The following is a 22,366-nucleotide window of genomic DNA, read 5'->3' as shown; positions in this document are numbered from 1 at the left end:
ACTAGAAATGAAGGCTTCCTTTAGTGTGCTACAAGATCAAGTATTAGACCATAGAAGCATGATTTTATTTTGCTGACTGTATCTTAGTTTTTTATAAACTCGATTCATGTTTATATTCAAGTTTGTTCAAAAGATAGTATGGAAGTTTTAGTTTATTTTTTAATAACTAATTGATTGAATAAAATATGATTTTAAACTAAAAATAAGATTTTTAAGTTTTAAATAATCTAAAATCAAGAATATATAATAATCAGTGAATAATAATTGAAAAAATCATAGCTAAAAAAAATATACAAGGATAAAACAACAAAAAAATAAAAGAATAGTCGAAACCAATATTTTAATCAGTAATCTTCAGTGAGAATATTGGACACCGAAACAGCAATGTCACAAATGTCTCCTATGTTTTTCGCCTTCTCCGGCAGCTTCGACGGCTCCGGCGGTGGTTTCTTAAACATATTTACACATCTATCCGCCTCCACCACGGCGGCGCCAGTAGCATGACTAAGCGGAATATACCCACCTTTAGCCAATGCCTCTATAGCTTCTTCTAAACCCTTCGTCACAAAATCAAACCGTCGCGAGCACTCGGAATATCGTTGTTTAAGCAATGGATCGGTGGCCTCGGTGGCAAGCCGCTGAGCGTGATGGAGGCCTTCGACGGTGGTGGTATGGGCAAAGGTAAGGGTATAATTAGCCACTTTGAGAAGCGCGGCGTCGGATTTTCCGACGGGTTTCAATACGGTTTTACAGAAGGTAGAGTTTCTTGTTTTGGGACAAATTGTTGTGGTGAGAACATTTGGAGAACCTGTGTCTGCATGCAAAAGAACTACACTAAAGAAAAATAAACCAAAGAGGAAGATTAAGATGGAACTAACAACTCCAAGGTTTGAATTGAAACTTGAATTGGGATTTAGATTACCCATTATTAAGATTGATTTCTTTTTGTGTGCCTTTGTTTGTTTTCAAATTTGAAATTTAATAAATGGGTTATTAAAATATATATATATATATATATATATATTGTTTTTGTTTTGTATATTTGTTTGAATCCGAAGAATGAAAGGAAATTAATGGAGGGAGATCATGGGAGAAGTTGGAGAAGTAGTTTTTTAGGATAAATTTTGACCTAATTTTAATGTGAGTTGTGTTGTGGGTTTTATTTGTTATTTGTTTCTTAATTCTTTTCTCATCTTCAAAAAAAAAAAAAAAAAAAAAATCTTTATTTAAGAATTATTGTAAAATATTATTAACGATAAATACTATAGTATAGTACTTCTACGACGTCTATCAAACTCGTGTTCTTTGTTTATCACTTTTAATTTGTCTTAAAGCTAGTTAGTATCAAATAATAGCGTTTACTAGTGATAGACATGCCATTTTGCTATATTAATTCAAAACATTTTTATTAGTTTTGTCATTTAAAACAATTAACTTTTATCTTAATTAACTTTTTTAGATAAAAGCTAGCAACTTTATTTTAAATTACAAAATAATTAAAGAAATTATTTATAAAATATAGTAAAATATATATAGTTACAGTTTATATCCGCAGTAGACTACTATATGTAGTTATGAATAATCTAACGTTAACGTACAATGAAATTTTACTGTACTGATAGATATTGAATTAGTTCATTTGAAAACAATCGATAATTATATAATAAACAAAAATGTATTGCAATTGTTAGTACAAGTACAACTCACGTCAAAAGGTTAAATATCCATTTAATACTCTTTTTGCAATTTGTTTAATTTGTTCTACAAAATCTCTTTCTAAGGGTAACTTCTCCATCTCCTCCATAGATTATACCTTTGTACTCGGAGAGAAAAACAAATCATTTCTCTAAATTTCATCTATATATGTATATATACAATAGTGAAAAGTAAAAAAAAAAAAGTATTGTTCTTATTATTTTTTAAGAAAATGATCAGTTCCAATTTGAATTTTGGAGTTTTTCTATTTGGTTTTCTTTTGTCCAATAATGTCATTCCCTTGAATGCTGATACGATACTATCGAACATCGACACTTTAGCATCAAATATATGTCCACAAACCAGTAATCCATCGTTTTGTGCAAGCATATTGGAAAATGCAAACAACATAGACTTGAAAGCTTTGATCGCTTACAGCCTAAAACTTGCTCACACAAATGCAGGAAAATCTATGACTCTAGCCAAAGCACTTGCAGTACTGACAACCAATACTCTGCTTAAGAAACAATATTTGTTTTGCTTTGAGAACTACGACGAGGCGATGTGTGACATTGAAAAAGCTAAAAATGATTTGGTATTTGGTGACTATAGTGGTGTTAATCTTGCGATTTCTGATGCAATGATGATAGCTGATGACTGTCATGATAGCTTCAAACAACCGTTGAAAGATATGTCATTGCTTCCAAATAATACCAAGATGTTGAAAGACATTTATAGCATTATTTTAGTTATATCAAGTATTCTACCAAAGAATATATAATGAGAAAAACAACTCATGTAAGCTCTTATTAACATTGTTAATAAATCTACTCTCACATTATTCATCAAATGCATGCAAGAGAAGTAGATTTTTTTTTTTTCAAGTCATGTAAGAAGGAAATAGAGATTTACTTTTTGGAGTAGTGGGTGTGAGAGAGAGTGATGGTTAATGTTCAAATTTAAAGATTACTCCAGACTAGTTAGACATAGTTCTAACTATTAAAGATGTACATGGCCGTGGTGATCCTTTGTATTTAAAGTTTTTAAAGTAATTTCTTTTAAATTTTTAAGAGATTTTGATTTATTATAGGGTTGGTTGTAAAACTTATTTTAAAATTACCAAATTACTACAAAATATTTTATATTTGATCAAATTATTTTAAATTAGTTATTACCCTAAATCTAATTTAATTAATATATTTTTAATATGGAATAATTTTACGGCTAAAATTTGTTTTTTAAATTTGTAATAATATTTTTGTTTCACTGTGAGAGGAAAATAATTTTGACAACTATAGAAATGATTTTAGATTTTATATATAATTATATGGATAGCAATAATTGGCATGACTTATTTTACAAATTGAATGTTTGGTTTTGACATCCAATGGTTATTATATAGTGAAAAAAGGTTTCAAAGAGTAAAAGTAATTTTAATTATAATTCCAAATGTTATCCTATAAAGTCTCCCATCCAAATGAAAAGTTCTGTCTCCTCCATTGATTTCCTTTAAATTCGGAGAGAAAAAGAAGAAAAAGTTTATGTAAATTTCTTCTATATATACATATTGAAATGATCCATATCAACAATGAAAAAAGAAAAAAAGAAAAATAGAAAGAGAAAGAAAAAGAAAGAAAAAAAGATATAAAAAAATGATCAATCTCAATCTCAATGTTCGAATATTTGGCTCGATTGCCATAGTTTTCGTTTTTTCTTTTCTTTTCTTCAGCGTTGTTCCTTCTCGTGCTACAACGACACCATCAAACGATGTAGCATCAAGCATTTGTCCGAAAACTAGAAATCCACCATTTTGCGTGGACGTGTTGAAATCTGCAGGCAGCACGGACCTGAAAGTGTTAGCTACTTACACCCTCAACCTTGCAAATGAAAATGCACTAAAATCTACAAATTTAGCCAAGTCGCTTGCAGCAATGACAACCAATCCTCCGCTTAAGAATCAATATTTGTCTTGCTACGAGAGCTACGAGGAGGCCACAAGCGACATTGAAAATGCTAAAAGCAATTTGGCCTCCGGTGATTTCAATGGTGTCAACATTGCAACTTCTGGCGTCATGACGTCGGTCAGCGACTGTCTAGATAGCTTCAAACAACTACGGATAGATCCATCGCTGCTCAAGGATGGAAAGACTTTAAACGATGTATGTAGCATTATTTTAGTTATATCTAATCTTCTTCCATAGGTGCTCCATTTAATTCTTGGTATTTGTAAGGGCTTGTAGTATGCATATAGCCATCAATATTCTAATTAAGGTTGCAAATATTTGGTCATTTTATTGTGTATTATTTGTATGGGCCAAATTAAAATTTTTGATGAATTTATTTGGTGGCCCAAATAATAAATAAAAAGGGATATTTTTTTAATAAATAAAGTGCAAATAATTTATATTTTAATTATTCTTGAAAAAACTCCAAATAAAAATTTGCACATAGAAATTGTGGATAGAAACTTACTTTTGGATTTGGTTATTAGATATTAGAATTGAGATTTATTACCAATGACTTTCTATTTTCTTTTCTTACAAGGGTGGAGAAACGAATCTATAACGCTACTCGACATTAGAGATTGGATGCAATATATAGAAATAGATAGGATAGTTTGTAAAACTATTGATATTTGAAATAAATACGATTATTTCACCTATTTTCAACGAGATCGAACTTACCAACTTACTAACAACTGATTTTCTAATAAGTTTTTCTTTTAACTTTAATAAGTAAAGTGAATGATTTTTTTTTTTTTAAGATTTGAGTTTAATAAGTCTGGATAATTGTTTTTATTGGATCATAAATTTTCAATCTTGCATTTAATAGATTAAATTTTAATTAATAAATATTAAATATAAAAAATCTATTCTGTTTGGTTGTTCCAAGACTCAAAGTCCTTATGTGGATCCAAGAACAAGAAAAAATAAAAAAAGCTATCTATGTACGAGACAAATCTCCTCAAGAATAATCAAAGTTGATCTCAATGATGGAGCATCCTGCAACTTCGAGAAACATAATCTCCTCAACATTGCTAGTATTATACGCAACTTATGACATGTGTTAAAGATCATAGAGCAACCTTGATGTTCACAACTATCTTAACACCGCACAACTTTATACTAATCTAGAGGTAGATGTCAAAGCAAGACCATTATAAATAATCTCATTTGAAACACACCTTGAATAAGGTGTAAGTAATTATCTCACTATAAAAGACTTTACTTTTGTGTGCTTAATTAGATGAACTATATATACTCCATGTTAAGCACCACGGATGAGATACGTTAGTATGTAAAAGGCAAGAACAGGTCAGGAAAAGTGGGTCGACACACATTTCTAGAAGAGACCCACGACAACGATAAATAATACGAGGTTTTTCCACCCTAAAATTTATTTGATACAAACTTGAAACAATCAAACAAGTGTCCATTGGTCACAAAACTAATTTTTTTTAAAAAAAACTACATAACACTAATTAAAGATTGGTTTAGTAGCAATAAGTTAGAAATTTATTACACGTCTTTTGAAAAAAAATAAACTACAAACAAATATTACCTTGACATGATGTAAACTAAATTTGTGATCTCTAAAAAATGTTGTTGAAAGGGGTATGTGGGAAGAATTTATATATATATTTATCTCTTTTGTTCTTAAATTTTTCATAAATTCCTATATTGCTCTTTGTGATATAGTGTGTGATTTTTATAGTGTAACTCTCCATTTGAAAGAAGGTGGAGATGCTTTTCCAATTTTTAGTTAACAAAATAAATTTATATATTTTAAAAAATAAAATTTTAGTTTAAATAAGTATAATTTATCGGTAGGATATGATTAACTGATCTCGAGATAGGATGTACAATAGCTACGACCAATTTGATGCATCAGTTTAGAGTGGAGGCAGTTATAGTACACATCAAATTAGTACATTGATTCTTTCAAATATATATGTGATTCTTTCAAATATATATGTGAGATGCAGTAAAACAAAATAAATACATATAGTTACATTAAAAAAAATAATAAAATCCAACACAAAAAAAAAAAGATTTAATTGATTCAAAATAGTAACTAATATGGTGAAACAATCCATCATTTCTTCCAACTTCATAGTAGATATATATATATATATTATATATATATATATATATATATTAGAATAAAAAACATTGCATTATATATTATACTATAGTATTGGATCCAATACTAACATATTAATTTACTATAACATTCTTTTCACTTTGTACTACATGGAATAATTTCTTTTTTCTTTTTAAATAATATATGAGAAAATTTAAATTTAAATTTATTACATTACCTATTTTTGAACAAATATAAAATGCATTTTGAAAAAGTACCTAAACCGATCATATTCTATAAAATTTTGTATTCATCAAAGTGAAATGGTTAAGAAAATCAACACTATTGAATATCTACGTTTCTTGAATTTAAATTTTTATTTTCTCTTATGTTTCATTATTTTGATGATTATTTTGAAAAACAAATCATTGAATTTTTATTTCTTAAACAAAATCCAAAAAACTATCAATATAACTTGACCAATATATTCTTACACTTCACCCACGTTTTTGGCATCATACATGGTGGGAAAATTCAAATTTTAGCATCTTAGTTGTTTTTTTTTATAAAAAAATCCATTAGTTGTAACTATGTCAAAAAGAAAAAAAAAACACCAATATTCATGAACAATTTGTTTTTTTGTTAATTTTTTAAAGATAAAAGTAAGAAAAAAACAAACAAAATACTAAAATATGCTATTTAATTACATTTCTTTAAAAAACCATCTCTCTAAAATTCATCTATATATGTATTGATGAATTGACTCATATCAATAAGATATCAATAAGAACACAATATTGGCAAAGAACGAAGAATTTTATAAAATGGCCAATAACTCTTGTTTCATTACTGTCTCTCTCATTGGAGTTCTTTTGTTCATCATCATTTCATATGTGGCATCATCTAACGATGTCATTTCCACCATTTGTCCAAAAACCTCGAATCCGCCATTTTGTTCAAGTGTGTTGAAATCCGCAGGCACTACAGATCTGAAAGGCTTGGTTGTATACACCTTAAACCTTGCCCATACAAATGCTGGCAAATCTTTGACCCTAGCCAACTCATTGGCAAAAACCGCCACTAATCCTCAACTTAAGCAACGATATTCATCTTGTGTTGAGAGCTATGATGAAGCTGTTGGTGATATTGAAAATGCCCAAAAGGACTTAGCAGTTGAGGACTTTAATGGTGTCAATATTGTAACTTCTGGTGCCATGACGAATATTGGTGATTGTCAAGATAAGTTCGCTCAGCCACCGAAGGATACATCATTGCTTTTGGAGAATGGCAAGACTATAAATGATATATGCAGTATTATTTTGGTTATATCCAATCTTTTTTGAGGGTGCTAACTTGGAGATTTTTATCAATAAATAAAATGAAGTTTAATTTTTAAAATAACAACATTACAATGTGAGATGGTGATTGGAATTGGTTTTGGTTAAACTTTATAAGATAAAAAAATCAATTAATAGACAATTCAAACTAATCAAAAATTAGACTTGAAAGGTAATATCATAATAGACACTGATATAATTATATTAATAGGTAATTTCAAGAAAGGAAGTATATTAAAAAATTGCATAAACACTAATTAAATTTGGTTTAGCAGTAAGAGGTTACATATTTATTGCACTTTTTCTTATTAAAAGAAATAGAGACTAATATTGTCAAGATGTAAACTAAATTTGTAATCACTGCTATATTAAAATGAGCCACATGACAAAAATTTTGTGAAAGAATTAGAGAAAACATCTAATTTGGTTATGATTTTAGATTAATGTAAAAAAAAAAAAAATCTCATTTATTTTTATTAATAAGCTTTCGAGATTTTTATTATCATTTGTCCTTCACATTAAATTTAAATATCACATATTTTAAAAAATATATAATTTATTGTAATAAATATTTCATTACACCTTTATGATTTTCGCCCCAAAACGTTGAAAAAATGGCCAATGCATTAGCCTACGAAGAGAGAACCCATCTTAGAACGATGTCAAAGGTCTCAAAAATTCACATCTAACTACTAGGTGACTTCATTTTGAGTGGTATTAAAGTTTTTTGTCCATAAAGGCCGAAAAAAATATGCCCCGAAGTCGATTTTTATTTTCTCCCCAAAACGTTGAAAAAAGGGTCAATGCATTAGCCTACGAAGAGAGGACCCATCTTAGAACGAGTTCAAAAGTCTCGAAAATTCACATCTAACTACTATGTGGCCTCATTTTAAGTGGTATTAAAGTTTTTTGCCCATAAAGGCCGAAAAACATATGCCCGGGAGTCGGTTTTTATTTTCGCCCCTAAACTTTGAAAAAGGGCCAATGCATTAGCCTACGAAGAGACGACTCATCTTAGAACGGTGTCAAAAGTCTCGAAAATTCACATCTAACTACTAGGTGGCCTCATTTTGAGTGGTATTAAAGTTTTTTGCCCATAAAGGCCAAAAGAAATATGCCCGGGAGTCGGTTTTTATTTTTATCCCAAAACGTTGAAAAAAGGGTCAATACATTAGCCTACGAAGAGATGACCCATCTTAGAACGGTGTCAAGGGTCTCGAAAATTCACATCTAACTACTGGGTGACCTCATTCTAAGTGGTATTAACGTTTTTTGCCCATAAAGGCCGAAAAAAATATGTCTGGGAGTTGATTTTGATTTTCGCCCCAAAACGTTGAAAAAAGGGCCAATGCATTAGCCTACGAGAGAGAACCCATCTTAGAACGATGTCAAAGGTCTCGAAAATTCACATCTAACTACTAGGTGGCTTCATTTTGAGTGGTATTAAAGTTTTTTGCCCATAAAGGCTGAAAAAAATATGCATGAGATTCAATTTTTATTTTCGCCCCAAAACGTTGAAAAAATGGTCAATCCATTAGCCTACGAAGAAATGACTCATCTTAAAACGGTGTCAAAGTTCTAAAAAATTCACATCTAACTACTAGGTGGCCTCATTTTGAGTGGTATTAAAGTTTTTTGTCCATAAAGCCCGAAAAAAATATGCCCCGGAGTCGATTTTTATTTTCTCCCCAAAACGTTGAAAAAAGGGTCAATGCATTAGCCTACGAAGAGAGGACCCATCTTAGAACGAGTTCAACAGTCTCGAAAATTCACATCTAACTACTGTGTGGCCTCATTTTAAGTGGTATTAATGTTTTTTGCCCATAAAGGCCGAAAAACATATGCCCGGGAGTAGGTTTTTATTTTCGCCCCTAAACTTTGAAAAAGGGCCAATGCATTAGCCTACGAAGAGATGACCCATCTTAGAACGGTGTTAAAAGTCTCGAAAATTCACATCTAACTACTAGGTGGCCTCATTCTGAGTGGTATTAAAGTTTTTTGCCCATAAAGGCCGAAAAAAATATCACCGGGAGTCGATTTTTATTTTCGCCCCAAAACGTTGAAAAATGGCCAATGCATTAGCCTACGAAGAGAGGACCCATCTTAGAACGGTGTCAACGGTCTCAAAAATTCACATCTAACTACTGGTTGGTCTCATTTTGAGTGATATTAAAGTTTTTTGCCCATAAAGGAAAAAATATATGTCCGGGAGTCGGTTTTTATTTTCGCCCCAAAACGTTGAAAAAAGGACCAATGCATTAGCTTACGAAGAGAGGACCCATCTTAGAACGGTGAAAAGGGTCTCGAAAATTCACATCTAACTACTGGGTGACCTCATTTTGAGTGGTATTAAAAAATTTTGTCCGTAAAGGCCGAAAAATATGTCGGGAAGTCGGTTTTTATTTTTGCCCCAAAACGTTGAAAAAAGGGTTAATGCATTAGCCTACGAAGAGACGACCCATCTTAGAACGGTGTCAAGGATCTCAAAAATTCTTATCTAACTACTGGGTGGCCTAATTTTGAGTGATATTAAAGTTTTTTGCCCGTAAAGGCCGAAAAATGTATGCCCGAGAGTCGGTTTTTATTTTCGCACCAAAACGTTGAAAAAATGGCCAATGCATTAGCCTACGAAGAGATGACACATCTTAGAACGGTGTCAAGGGTCTCAAAAATTCAAATCTAACTACTGGGTTGCCTCAATCTGAGTGGTATTAAAGTTTTTTGCCCATAAAGGCCGAAAAAAATATGTCTGGGAGTCGATTTTTATTTTTGCCCCAAAACGTTTGAAAAAGGGCAAATGCATTAGCCTACGAAGAGATGACCGATCCTAGAACGATGTCAAAGGTTTTGAAAACTCACAGCTAACTATTGGGTGGCCTCATTTTGAGTGGTATTAAAGTTTTTTGTCCATAAAGGCCGAAAAAAATATGTCCTGGATCCGATTTTTATTTTCGCCCCAAAACGTTGAAAAAAGGGTCAATGCATTAGCCTACGAAGAGAGGACCCATCTTAGAACGAGTTCAAAAGTCTCGAAAATTCACATCTAACTACTGTGTGACTTCATTTTGAGTGGTATTAAAGTTTTTTGCCTATAAAGGCCGAAAAACATATGTCAGGGAGTCGGTTTTTATTTTCACCCCTAAACTTTGAAAAAGGGCCAATGCATTAGCCTACGAAGAGAGGGCTCATCTTAGAACGGTGTCAAAAGTCTCGAAAATTCACATCTAACTACTAGGTGGCATCATTTTGAGTGGTATTAAAGTTTTTTGCCCATAAAGGCCAAAAGAAATATGCCCGGGAGTCGGTTTTTATTTTCGTCCCAAAACGTTGAAAAAAGGGTCAGTACATTAGCCTACGAAGAGAGGACCCATCTTAGAACTGTGTCAAGGGTCTCAAAAATTCAAATCTAACTACTGGGTTGCCTTAATCTGAGTGGTATTAAAGTTTTTTGCCCATAAAGACCGAAAAAAATATGCCTGGGAGTCGATTTTTATTTTTTTCCCAAAACGTTTGAAAATGGGCAAATGCATTAGCCTACGAAGAGAGGACCGATCCTAGAACGATGTCAAAGGTTTTGAAAACTCACAGCTAACTATTGGGTTGCCTCATTTTGAGTGGTATTAAAGTTATTTGCCGAAAAAGGCCAAAAAAAATATGACCAGGGGTCGATTTTTATTTTCGCACCAAAAGGTTGAAAAAAGGGCCAATGCATTAGCCTACAAATAGAGAACCCATCTTAGAACGATGTCAAATGTCTCGAAAACTCACATCTAACTATTGGGTGGCCTCATTTTGAGTGGTATTAATGTTTTTTGCCCATAAATGCCGAAAAAAAATATGCCCGGGAGTCGGTTTTTATTTTCGTCTCAAAACGTTGAAAAATAGGTCAATGCATTAGGCTACGAAGAGATGACCCATCTTAGAACGATGTCAAAGGTCTCGTAAATTCACATATAGCTACTGTGTGACCTCATTTTGAGTGGTATTAAAGTTTTTTGCCCATAAAGGCCGAAAAAAAGATATCTAGGAGTCAGATTTTATTTTCATCCCAATACGTTGAAAAAATGGCCAATGCATCAGCCTACGAAGAGAGGACCCATCCTAGAACGATGTCAAAGGTTTCGAAAACTCACGGCTAACTACTGAGTGGCCTCATTTTGAGTGGTATTGAAGTTTTTTTTGCCATAAAGGCCTTAAAAAATATGCCCAGGAGTCTGTTTTTATTTTTACCCCAAAACGTTGAAAAAAGGGCCAATGCATTAGCCTACGAAGAGAGGACCCATCTTAGAACGATGTCAAGGGTCTCGAAAATTCACATCTAACTACTAGGTGGCCTCATTTTGAGTGCTATTAAAGTTTGTTAACCATAAAGGTCGAAAAAAATATGCATGGAAGTCAGTTTTTATTATCGCCTGAAAACGTTGAAAAATTGGCCAATGCATTAGCCTACGAAGAAAGGACCCATCTTAGAACAATGCCAAATGTCTCAAAAACTCACATCTAAATACTGGGTGACATCATTCTGAGTGGTATTAAAGTTTTTGCCAACAAAGGCAGAAAAAGATGTGCCCGAGACCCAATTTAGAATGATGTAAAAGGAATCGAAAATTCATATCTAACTTTAATATTACTCAAAATGAGGTCAGCTAGTGGTTTGATCTGAATTTTCAGGACTTTTTTCACATGGTAAAAAATTGGCCATTTTTTAGTAGGTTAAAGCATTGACCATTTTTGACCGTTTTGGGTGCTACCGTAGTACACCACAAGCGAGCTTCACCCGACCCCTAAGCACTAGGTTATTTTTCTGTGTCATACAATATGCAAAATAGATGGGATGCCACACTTACCCGCGAACTAACCTCGGTCTAAATAGGTGCAACAAAGTAGAACAAAAAAACTAAACCATTCGAAGAAAAGTACTGGAAGAAAAATAAAAACTGAGTATGGGGCATCTCCGAGCCATTTTTGTTTGAAAAGATTTGATATTACTCAAAATGAGGCCACCTAGTGGTTAAATTTGAATTTTCGAGACTTTTTTCACATGGTTCAAAATTAGCCATTTTTTTGTAGGCTAAAGCAATGACCATTTTTTGACTGTTTTGGATGCTAACGTAGAACGCCATCAGCGAGCCCCACCCTATCCCTAGGCCTTAGACTATTTTTTTGTGTCATACAGTATGCTAAATAGATGAGATGCCACACTTATCTGCCGACTATTGTCAGTTTAAATAGGTGCAACAAAAGGAAATGAAAAAAACTAAACCAATCGAAGAAAAGTATTAGGAGAAAAATAAAAATCGAGTCTGGGGCGTCTCCAAGCAGTTTTTGTGGGAAAAAACTTTAATATTACTCAAAATGAGGCCACTTAGTAGTTATACGTAAATTTATGAGACATTTTAACATGGTTCAAAATCGGCAATTTTTTTGTAGGCTTTAGCATTGGCCATTTTTTAGTAGGCTAAAGCATTGGCCATTTTTTGACCGTTTTGGGTGCTAACGTAGAACGCCATCAACGAGCCCCACCCTATCCCTAGGCCCTATGCTATTTTTTTTGTGTCATACAATATGCAAAATAGATGAGATGTCACACTTATCTGCCGACTCTCATCGATCTAAATAGGTGCAACAAAGTAGAACAAAAAAACTAAACCATTCGAAGAAAAGTATTAGGAGAAAAATAAAAACTGAGTATGGGGCGTCTCCAAGCAGTTTTTGTTGGCAAAAACTTTAATATTACTCAAAATGAGGCCACCTAGTAGTTATACGTGATTTTCGAGACATTTTAACATGGTTCAAAATCGGCAATTTTTTTGTAGGCTTTAGCATTGGCCATTTTTGGACCGTTTTCTGCGCTACCGTAGTACACCACCAACGAGCCACACCCGATCCCTAGGCCCTAGGGTATTTTTCTATGTCATGCAATATGCAAAATAGATGGGATGCCACACTTATTCGTCGACTCTCATCAGTCTAAATAGATGCAACAAAGTAGAACAAACAAACTAAACCATTCGAAGAAAAGTATTGGGAGAAAAATAAAAACAGAGTCTGGGGCATCTCCGAGCATTTTTTGTGAGAAAAAACTTTAATATTACTCAAAATGAGGCCACCTAGTAGTTAGATGTGAACTTTCGAGACATTTTAACATGGTTCAAAATTGGCCATTTTTTTGTAGGCTAAAGCGTTGGCCATTTTTAGACCATTTTTGGCGCTACCGTAGTATACCACCAACGAGCCCCACTCGACCCCTAGGTCCTAGGGTATTTTTATATGTCATACAGTATGCAAAATAGATGGGATGCCACACTTATCCGCCGACTCTCATCGATCAAAATAGGTGCAACAAACTAGAACAAAAAAACTAAACCATTCGAAGAAAAGTATTGGGAGAAAAATAAAAACAGAGTCTAGGACGTCTCCAAGCAGTTTTTGTGGGAAAAAACTTTAAAATTACTCAAAATGAGGCCACCTAGTAGTGTTATTAGTTTATAGTTATAGGGTTGTGTGTTATTAGTTTCCGAGACGATGACCAATATTAATCAAAGTTTAGGGGTTTTGGAGGTTTGGGGGTTTGTAGGTTTAGGGGTTAGGGGTTGGAAGGTTTGAGGGGTTGGGGTTTGGGTTTCGAGGTTTCGAGGTTTTGGGGTTTTGGGGGTTGGGGGTTTGGGGGATGGGAGGTTGGAAGGTTTGGGGTTTGGGTTTAGGGGTTTTGGTTTCGAGGTTTAAACTTTTCGAGGTTTTGAGGTTTGTGGTTTTGGGGTTATAGGTTTCGAGGTTCGAGGTTCGAGTTTCGGGGTTCGGGGTTCATGGTTTGGGGTTAGGGGTTAAAGGGTACTTTAGGGTTCAATGTTTAGGATTTTGGGTTTGGATTTCGGGATTGGGGGTTTAGAGGTTTAGGGTTTAGGGTGCATGGATCGGTTCGAAGTTCGTGATTACAAGATTCGGGGTGGAGCGTTTGGGGTTTCATAGTCTAAGGTTTTGGTTAGAGTTATAGGGTTGTGTGTTATTAGATGCTTGTTTAAAAACGTGATTGATATTTAACCCATAACTTTTTGGTTTAAATGCTTGTTTTACTTATGGAACAATACTGCTTTTGAAGTTTTTTGATTTCGATGGTAATTACATTAAGATTTGGCTGCTCTGCGTTTCCTTCCCTTTCACAACTCGTACCCATGCCAAGAATCAGATTTAGTTAGAACTATATTATAACAATGACCCAAATTTAGAGTCCACTTGGAATGTCTAAAGAAAAATATTTTTTAAAAATTGGCTTTCAATAAAAACTTCGTAAAACAAAAACATATGTGTGTTTGACAAACAATTTCACACAAGTGTTATGTATATAAGTTTGTTTAATTTGTTATATACAAAAATTATTTCTATCAATGTCAAATGTTCACTATAAAACAACTTGCTAGTGACGAGTCGTGATCAACATGCAATGGTTGCTAGGGATAACAAAGATTCTTGTGGAGTCAGGTCTCCACGGAATGGGCGGAAAATTCTCAATTTGATGAGGGACGATTCGGGACACAAATAGCACTACACCAAAACAAACTTTTGATAGCCCATTATTTTAAATGGGATATGGAAAAGAAGAACAAAGAAAAAGTGGGAAATAAATATTTAAGTTCCCTCCAAATATTTCCCTCAATTTCTAGCCAATTTCAATCTAATTATTTTTGCTCTCTAGTGCGCTCTAGCACGACTGCGAAAGCCACGGTAAAACCCAACACGACGACTGCGATACCCTGCCTCTCACGATTTCACAACAACATTCTGATCTCTCACCGTCGTCCACATTGGTTTTGCTTAGGGTTCGTCGTCTACAAGTCCATCCTCTACTACTGTTAGACACTTGAAGCTAATGATTCAAAGTTAGTCTTTCTTCTTCCTTCCTTCTACATCGTTTTTTTGGTGAGTGCATTGAATGTAATATCACAGTATATAAACTCTTTTCATCATTCCAAACTCTAAAATATAACTGTTGACCCAAATAATTTATCCACCATACTGTAGATCTTAAGTTCCACATCCTCTGACGACCTCTGCTTACTATCTCTTTGCATCAACAACAAGGTAAATACCTTCCAACTTCTATGCTCTCCTCGGTTATTGTCTCTTAATTTATGGGTAGACTATTTGTCTATAGAAAAGTAGTTGGTGTGAAACAACCAATGGTCTGCATCAACTTATTTTTCATGAGCTTCGTAAACAAGTTTGGCATCAATACAATGTACCCTGGCTTTGACTTTATCTGTTTTCTTGTTGTATTGTATGTAGTTCATTTTTTGTCCTTTCGTGAATGTTGATTGTTCATATTTGTAGCATTAGATGGAAGAAGGAATTTTAAGGACATTAATAAAGAACCTTGTGACTTCATTTTCTTTAACTATCTAATTGAATAAATTGTGATGTTGGACAAGTAGAGTGCTTAGAATTAAATTTCTAATAATGATCCGCCAACTATTTAGGTCAAACAAGAATTGGATTTTACAACTTCTACTTTTATACACTACTTCTAACTTCATGGGTCAAACACACCCTACAAACTCATACTAACATACAAATTATGGAAAGATTATGAAATTCTATGTTTAAGAGTTTGGTAACAATTTTTTATTCCACTTGGGACGTAGTTCAAAACCTATTTCGAGATAGATACATTTTAATATTTTTTATATCTTTCAAGATAAGATATAAAATATTATTAAAATTAAAGTGATTCATTTTTTATCTTTTATACATTTTTTTATCTCACAAATGTATTTTTTTTTTTTTGTTCTTGATGTATGATAATTTTACAAATTTTATTTGTCGACTTTTTTTTTTAATTCTAATAACCGATAAGAAGTACATGTGTTATGGATTATTTAAACTTTTAATTATTTTCATTAATAAGTAATATTAAAAAAAGTAGGGATTATTATTGCCTTTTATACAGAACCCTCGCGTGTTCTCTCCCTTCAAATTTCTTCCCGATCCTTCTTCCAACGGTAACTCTCTCTACTTCCTCTCCCCTCTCCCCTCTCCCCTTTGCCTTCGCTCTCTGTGAGTTGCCCATCTTGCCGATCCACGCCATCATCTTCTCCTAGCCCTAACGGCGCCAGAATCAAGAGCGGTAGACCCCTCGGAAACCCAATTCGTCTTCCAAAGTCCTTTTGTTCCACCGTCACCATCAGATCCCGACTCCATGGTTCCTGATTCCAAACCCTCGTCGGCTAAGTGGAAGAGCCCGCTTCCACCTAGGCCTCCCTCTTCTAACCCACTTAAGCAGAAGGTATGAAGACCGTTCCTGAGAATTCCATCTCTGGATTGTCTGATTCTAGTGTGAAGGTACTTTACATGTTGTGGTGTGATTATGGGGGTTTTGGATTATTTGTCTTAATTTCGATGGTGTAGTGACAATTTTAGTTTAAGATTCAAGTTAGGAAGTTTTGCCTAGTGTGAACTGTCTATGTGATTTTCAGGTGGTAGTGCGCTTGCTGCCGCCATCCAAGGACGGAGATGAAGGGGATAATATAATACAGAAGGTTATGTGACGATGAAGTTAGCGTCAGTGGACAGATGCAGATGAATTCTTTAATGAGGTAAACCTGATCAGAGGATTACTTGAAAGCAAACCTATTCTTTATTTGAATTTCGTTAATTAAAGATTTGTCATAAAAAAAATGAGCGGGAACTTCATTTTTGGCCTAACCAAAACCAGAATTTCGTTAATTAAAGGTTGAGGGTTTTTTGTTGATGCCCTTCAATTTTTCCCTTTTTTTGCCATTGATTTTACTTTTTGCTTACCCTAACATCCTAACACATTCTTTAGTATTTTAATTTTATTGCAGTACATTATATTAATTATTGGGGGATTTCAAATTTTATTGCAGTACATTATAGTCTAAACTTGGGGGATTTCAAATTTTGTCCAAATTTCAAAATTTTTCAAAAGTTTTTCATTACAATAATGAGCACCATAGCTTCTTAGATCTTGCATGATTTGTAGGAGAGAACATGATCATTCTGAAGCTGAAAGAGCTCAACAAATAAAACAATTGCATGAACTTAAAGAACACATTCATGAGAAAGAGCGGTAGCTTCTTGAGTTACAGAAGCAGATTTGTTGGTTTCCCAAGTGCCTTTATTTTATTATTTATTTTTTGTTGAACTGTTCTTCATGATTAAGTTGAAAATAAATTTCTCCGGACCATCTTTGTTCCCTTTTACCATCCTCTTTCAACACCATTACGTCATTGTTCTTCCTTTTTTACTATCCTTTTTTAACATTGTTGCATGGTATTGTTTGATGAGGAAACTTTTAGAGATTTTTCAATTCATTTCTTTGAGAAGGATGTAGATTAAGAAAGCACATCAGGATGTTTCTTTGAGAAGGATGTAGATTGAGAAAGCACATCAGGATGTTGGGTTAAGAGGTATAATGATCTTTGTAATTTGATTGAATATAATTATCTAGATTTTGAATTATATGATTAAGGTATCTTAAATCATTCAGGGATTTTCATATAGATTTCATTTTCCAAAGATCTATACAGATATGATGTAACTACATCATCCATAAGATGCATATCAAGCTTTTCACATACAGTCAGACTAATTAGATATCTTAATGGGTATTTATGCGTAAAAGAAATCAATGCCCGATCTTTAAGAAAATCCTTGTGCAACAAGTCTGCTTTATATCTAGTGACCTCATTATTTTCATTTTTTTTACGCACAAATACTCATTTAAATCCCACACGTTTTACACCTTTAGGTGTATGAACTACAGGTCCAAAAACTTCACGTTTTGAAAGTGAGTTCAATTCTGCTTGGATGGCTTTTTTCCACTTGGGCCAATCCTTTCTATTATGACATTCTTCAACAGATTTAAGTTCAGAATCCTCATTTTCATGAATGATATTATGTGCAACATTATATGCAAAAATGTTGTCCACAACTACATCAATTCTATTCTATTTTTTTCTTGTCATGATATAATTTATCGAGATCTCATTGTTATCTACTTGAGTCTCTTCAATATTTTTACCATGAGTTATGTCCAGGACTTCTTCTTGAATGTTTCTATTGTCAATTAAATCATTTTGACTATTGATCACTTTTATTTTTTGATGATTTTTATCCTTTGAACCTATTGGTCTACCACGCTTTTGCCGTAACATGGATTCAGCAACTTGCTGAATTGGTATTTCAATTTTAGATGGAGCATTTACAGCTGAAATATATGACTTGATCACTTTCTTAGTATATGTAAATGCATCTGACATTTGGTTTGCTACACTTTGTAAATGAATTATATTTTGAATTTCTAGTTCACATTGCCTTGTACGAGGATCTAAATGAGACAACAATGATACATTCCAGGTAATTTCATTTTCCAACTTCTTAATTCCACCCCTTAATGTTGAAAAAGTTGTCTTAGTAAAATAACAATCAGTAAACTGTGCAGTAAATACATCACCCGTCAAGGGTTCCAGATATCGAATAATTGATGGAGATTCAAATCCAACATATATTCTTAACCTTCTTTGAGGTCTCATTTTAGTTCGTTGTGGTGGAGAAATTGGAACATATACACCACAACAAAAAAATCGCAAATGGAAAATATTTGGCTCCTGGCCATAAGGTAATTCTACCGGGTACTTATGATAAGATGTTAGTCTTATGCATATAAGTGACGCTGCATGCAGAATAGCATGACCTCATATAGATAATGGAAGTTTTGCACTCATAAGTAATGGTCTGACAATCAATTGTAAATGCTTGATAAGTGATTCTGTCAAAACCATTTTGTGTATGAACATGAGCTACAAGATGTTCAATATTTATCCCAATTGACATGCAATAATTATTAAATGCTTGGGATGTAAACTCACCAACATTATCAAGTCGAATGTTTTTTATTGTATAATCATAAAACTGTGCTCTTAATTTGATTATTTGAGCAAATAATCTTGCAAATGCAAGGTTTTAACTTGATAATAAACACACATATGACCATCTACTGGATGCGTCAATTAAAACCATGCAGTATCTAAATGATCCACTTGGTGGATTAATGGGTCCACATATGTCACCATGAATTCATTCTAAAAATATAGGTGACTCAACTCCCACTTTGGCTGGTGATGGCCTAATAATCAATTTTCCTTTAAAGCAAGCAACACATGATAATTCATTGGATTGAATAATCTTCTAGTTCTTCAGTGGATGCCCATGAGCATATTCAATTATTTTTCTCATCACTATTGATCCAGGATGACCTAACCGATCATGCCAAATAGTAAACATATCTAAATTTATGAACTTCGGGTTCATGGTTGTATATGTTTCAATTACTCGTATATGAGTATAATATAATCCAGAAGAAAAAACAGACAGTTTTTCCAATATACGTTTTTCATGTGAAGCAATAATTGTAATATAAAGATATTTTATATTATTTTTATTACTAGTTTCAACATGATAACCATTTTGACGTATATCTTTGAAACTCAATAAGTTTCTTTTTTTACTTATTAGAGAACAAAACATTATTAATGGTGAATTTTGTTCCTCTAGAAAAAATAAGGTTTGTTTTACCAAAACCTTCAATCAAGTTTGCAGAACCTGATATTGTATTGACATTTGCTTCGAGCATTGTCAATGTAGAAAAATATTTTTTATGTTTAAGTATTGTGTGCGTAGTTCCACTATCTGTCAAACATAAGTCTTCATTATTCACTTTTGAGTCAGCCAAAATACGAGAAATGTCCATAACTCTTCATTAAAAATATATATATAATAAGTCTCACGATAAAAAAAAAAAAAAAAAAAAAAACTAACATTGAAATATAAATAATTTAAACAAATTGGGAAACGTTGAATAAAGAAAACACCAAAACATAAGGTAAATATCAATTTTGAACATTATCAAAATTAAATGATGTATTTGCTGTAATTATCATCAGTTTTCTCTTTAGGAGACTCAAAAAAATCAACAACATCCAAATGTGTCATATTCGAAGGGTCATAGACTTCATCTTGATAGACAAAATTTACTTTCACATTCTTCCCTTTTTCCTCCAATGAGGCTTGATGGAGGTCGACTAAGTGCTTGGACGTACGACAAGTACGAGTCCAATGACCATTTATACCACAACGAAAGCATTGATTTTTACCACTTTTTAATTTCTTATTTTATAAAGTCTTTCCTCTATGATCATCATTTGTAATTTTCTTGAAATCTAAATGGTTATTACTATGGAAAGTATAATTATTTCTTCCTTTACTACGGTCACGACCTCGACCTCGACCACTATTGTTTGAAAATACAACATTCGCTTTAGGGAATGGTGTTGTTCCAGTTAGTCGAGAGTCATGAATTTTTTATTAATAACTTGTTATTTTGTTCAGCCATAAGAATGCATGATATGAGCTCAGAATATTTTTTAAACCCCCTTTCTCGATATTGCTGCTGCAGGAGCATATTCGAGACATGAAATGTGGAAAATATTTTCTCTAACATATTTTCATCGGTAATTTTTTCTTCACATAACAATAATTTTGAACAAATTTTAAATAATGCGGAATTATAATCACTTACTGATTTAAAATCTTGCAACCTTAAGTGCATCCAATCATATCGAGCTTTATGAAGAATCGCATTTTTTTTATGATCATACCTTTCTTTTAAACTTTGCCATAATTTATAGGGATCTTTTACCGTAAGATATTCAATTTTTAGTCCCTCAGGAAGACGATGTCGAAGGAAAATCATGGCCTTCGCCTTTTCTTAACTTGAAGTCGTGTTTCCTTCTTTAATTGTTTCTCTAAGATTCATGGCATCCAAATGAATTTCAGCATCAAGCATCCATGATAAATAGTTATCACCATTGATATCAAGAGCTAGAAATTCTAACTTGGTAAAACTTGACATAGTAAAACTATATAAAATAAATTCTCATATTAGAAGTTTAATAAACATGTTAAACATACATTATAAAGCAACTTAGATAAATATCATATTATGAAAAATTGTGACAACAATACACACCAAAAATGTTAACTTTACAACATACTTATACATAATATATTAAAACAACATGTTTAGGTAAATTGATAAAAACATTTAGATCATACAAACAATTACAAAAATTATATTAATAGAAAGTAGACAATTAAAATATAGACACAAACCATTAAGAACCCATTAAACTATACATAGATCTTAAAATAATTGAAATAAGAACCAAACATAAACAATCACATAAGTCATAAATAAATTAAGATGAATCAAATCATAATCTTATTATGAACTAACAATAATTTTTAACCAACAATAAATTTGTAAACATAATGTGTAAAATTACAACATGCAATAGGTACAAAAGATTATACTCTCAAACATTTGAAATATACATAATATATACATGGAATAGTTCATGCAATGTTCACAAATACAAAACAATAAAACATACTACCACTTCATAGCCTACCTTTTGCAAATGATAAATGTAGAGATGCGTGCTGATAACGTGTTATAAAACAAGAACAAATAAACTAAATAATAAGAATGAAACAACCAAAGAGAAGAAATAGGAAATGGAAAAAGTAGAGAACAATTGAACTCAATTGTGGTGTGTCTTACAAATGCACCACGTACCTCTATTTATAGGACATGTCATAGTATGGGTTACATTATGAAATTCAATGGGATGAAAGTTACAACATGGAACAAGAGAGAGTTATAGGAATATTGGTGTAACATCTTGTAGGTTATGGATATCTACATAATTACATTTATAATACTTCCCCTTAGATATCCATATTATATAAAATAAATGTCTCGTTAAAACCTTACTAGGGAAAAACTCGATGAGAAAAAATCATAGTGAAGGAAAAAGAGTACATCATTTTATATATTAATAACTGTCTCATTAAAAACTTTACCAGAAAAACTCAATAGGGAAACCATAGTCAAGAAAAAAAAGTGCATTATTTCTATTCCTTGAAGGTAATATTTCTACTTTCCTTATGATACATCACTTAAGTTATTTGAGTCGTCGCATTTCAATGTTATGTAGTAGCTTTTCAAATGTTGATGTGGATAATGCATTTGTGAATAAGTCTGCCAGGTTATCATTTGAAGAAAGTATAGTGTAAAAATTTTTAAAAAATATTAAACAAAACATAGTAAAAAGGAGAATGGCTTGGATGTACAATAAAAAATTTCTTAAAAGAAAAAAGAAAGGAAAAAGAAG

General features: G+C 32.6%; 4 protein-coding genes across 4 annotated transcripts; 3 read left to right on the top strand and 1 right to left on the bottom strand.

The window, feature by feature from the left end:
- Positions 1-344: 344 nt before the first annotated feature.
- LOC101216104 (pectinesterase inhibitor) lies at positions 345-926 on the bottom strand. Its single transcript, XM_004148184.1, has one exon. It carries the CDS (start codon positions 924-926, stop codon positions 345-347), a length of 582 nt encoding a protein of 193 aa, XP_004148232.1.
- Positions 927-1,760: 834 nt separating this feature from the next.
- Positions 1,761-2,659, top strand: LOC116404326 (pectinesterase inhibitor-like). The gene has a single exon (XM_031886507.1). The coding sequence runs from the start codon at positions 1,928-1,930 to the stop codon at positions 2,474-2,476; it is 549 nt and encodes a 182-aa protein (XP_031742367.1). The 5' UTR covers positions 1,761-1,927; the 3' UTR covers positions 2,477-2,659.
- A 688-nt stretch (positions 2,660-3,347) lies between these two features.
- Positions 3,348-3,896, top strand: LOC105436004 (pectinesterase inhibitor). Its single transcript, XM_031887011.1, has one exon. It carries the CDS (start codon positions 3,348-3,350, stop codon positions 3,894-3,896), a length of 549 nt encoding a protein of 182 aa, XP_031742871.1.
- A 2,706-nt stretch (positions 3,897-6,602) lies between these two features.
- Positions 6,603-7,121, top strand: LOC101216590 (pectinesterase inhibitor). The gene has a single exon (XM_004148186.2). It carries the CDS (start codon positions 6,603-6,605, stop codon positions 7,119-7,121), a length of 519 nt encoding a protein of 172 aa, XP_004148234.2.
- Positions 7,122-22,366: the final 15,245 nt, after the last annotated feature.

Source organism: Cucumis sativus, chromosome 6 (assembly GCF_000004075.3).
Source record: "Cucumis sativus cultivar 9930 chromosome 6, Cucumber_9930_V3, whole genome shotgun sequence".
NCBI lineage: Eukaryota > Viridiplantae > Streptophyta > Magnoliopsida > Cucurbitales > Cucurbitaceae > Cucumis > Cucumis sativus.
This window is presented reverse-complemented; position numbering and strand designations above follow the sequence as displayed.

What these genes read in the sequence shown, in the direction of transcription:
- LOC105436004 (XM_031887011.1), top strand. Translation starts at nt 3,348, where the DNA reads ATGATCAATCTCAATCTCAATGTTCGAATATTTGGCTCGATTGCCATA.
- LOC101216104 (XM_004148184.1), bottom strand. Translation starts at nt 926, where the DNA reads ATGGGTAATCTAAATCCCAATTCAAGTTTCAATTCAAACCTTGGAGTT.
- LOC116404326 (XM_031886507.1), top strand. Translation starts at nt 1,928, where the DNA reads ATGATCAGTTCCAATTTGAATTTTGGAGTTTTTCTATTTGGTTTTCTT.
- LOC101216590 (XM_004148186.2), top strand. Translation starts at nt 6,603, where the DNA reads ATGGCCAATAACTCTTGTTTCATTACTGTCTCTCTCATTGGAGTTCTT.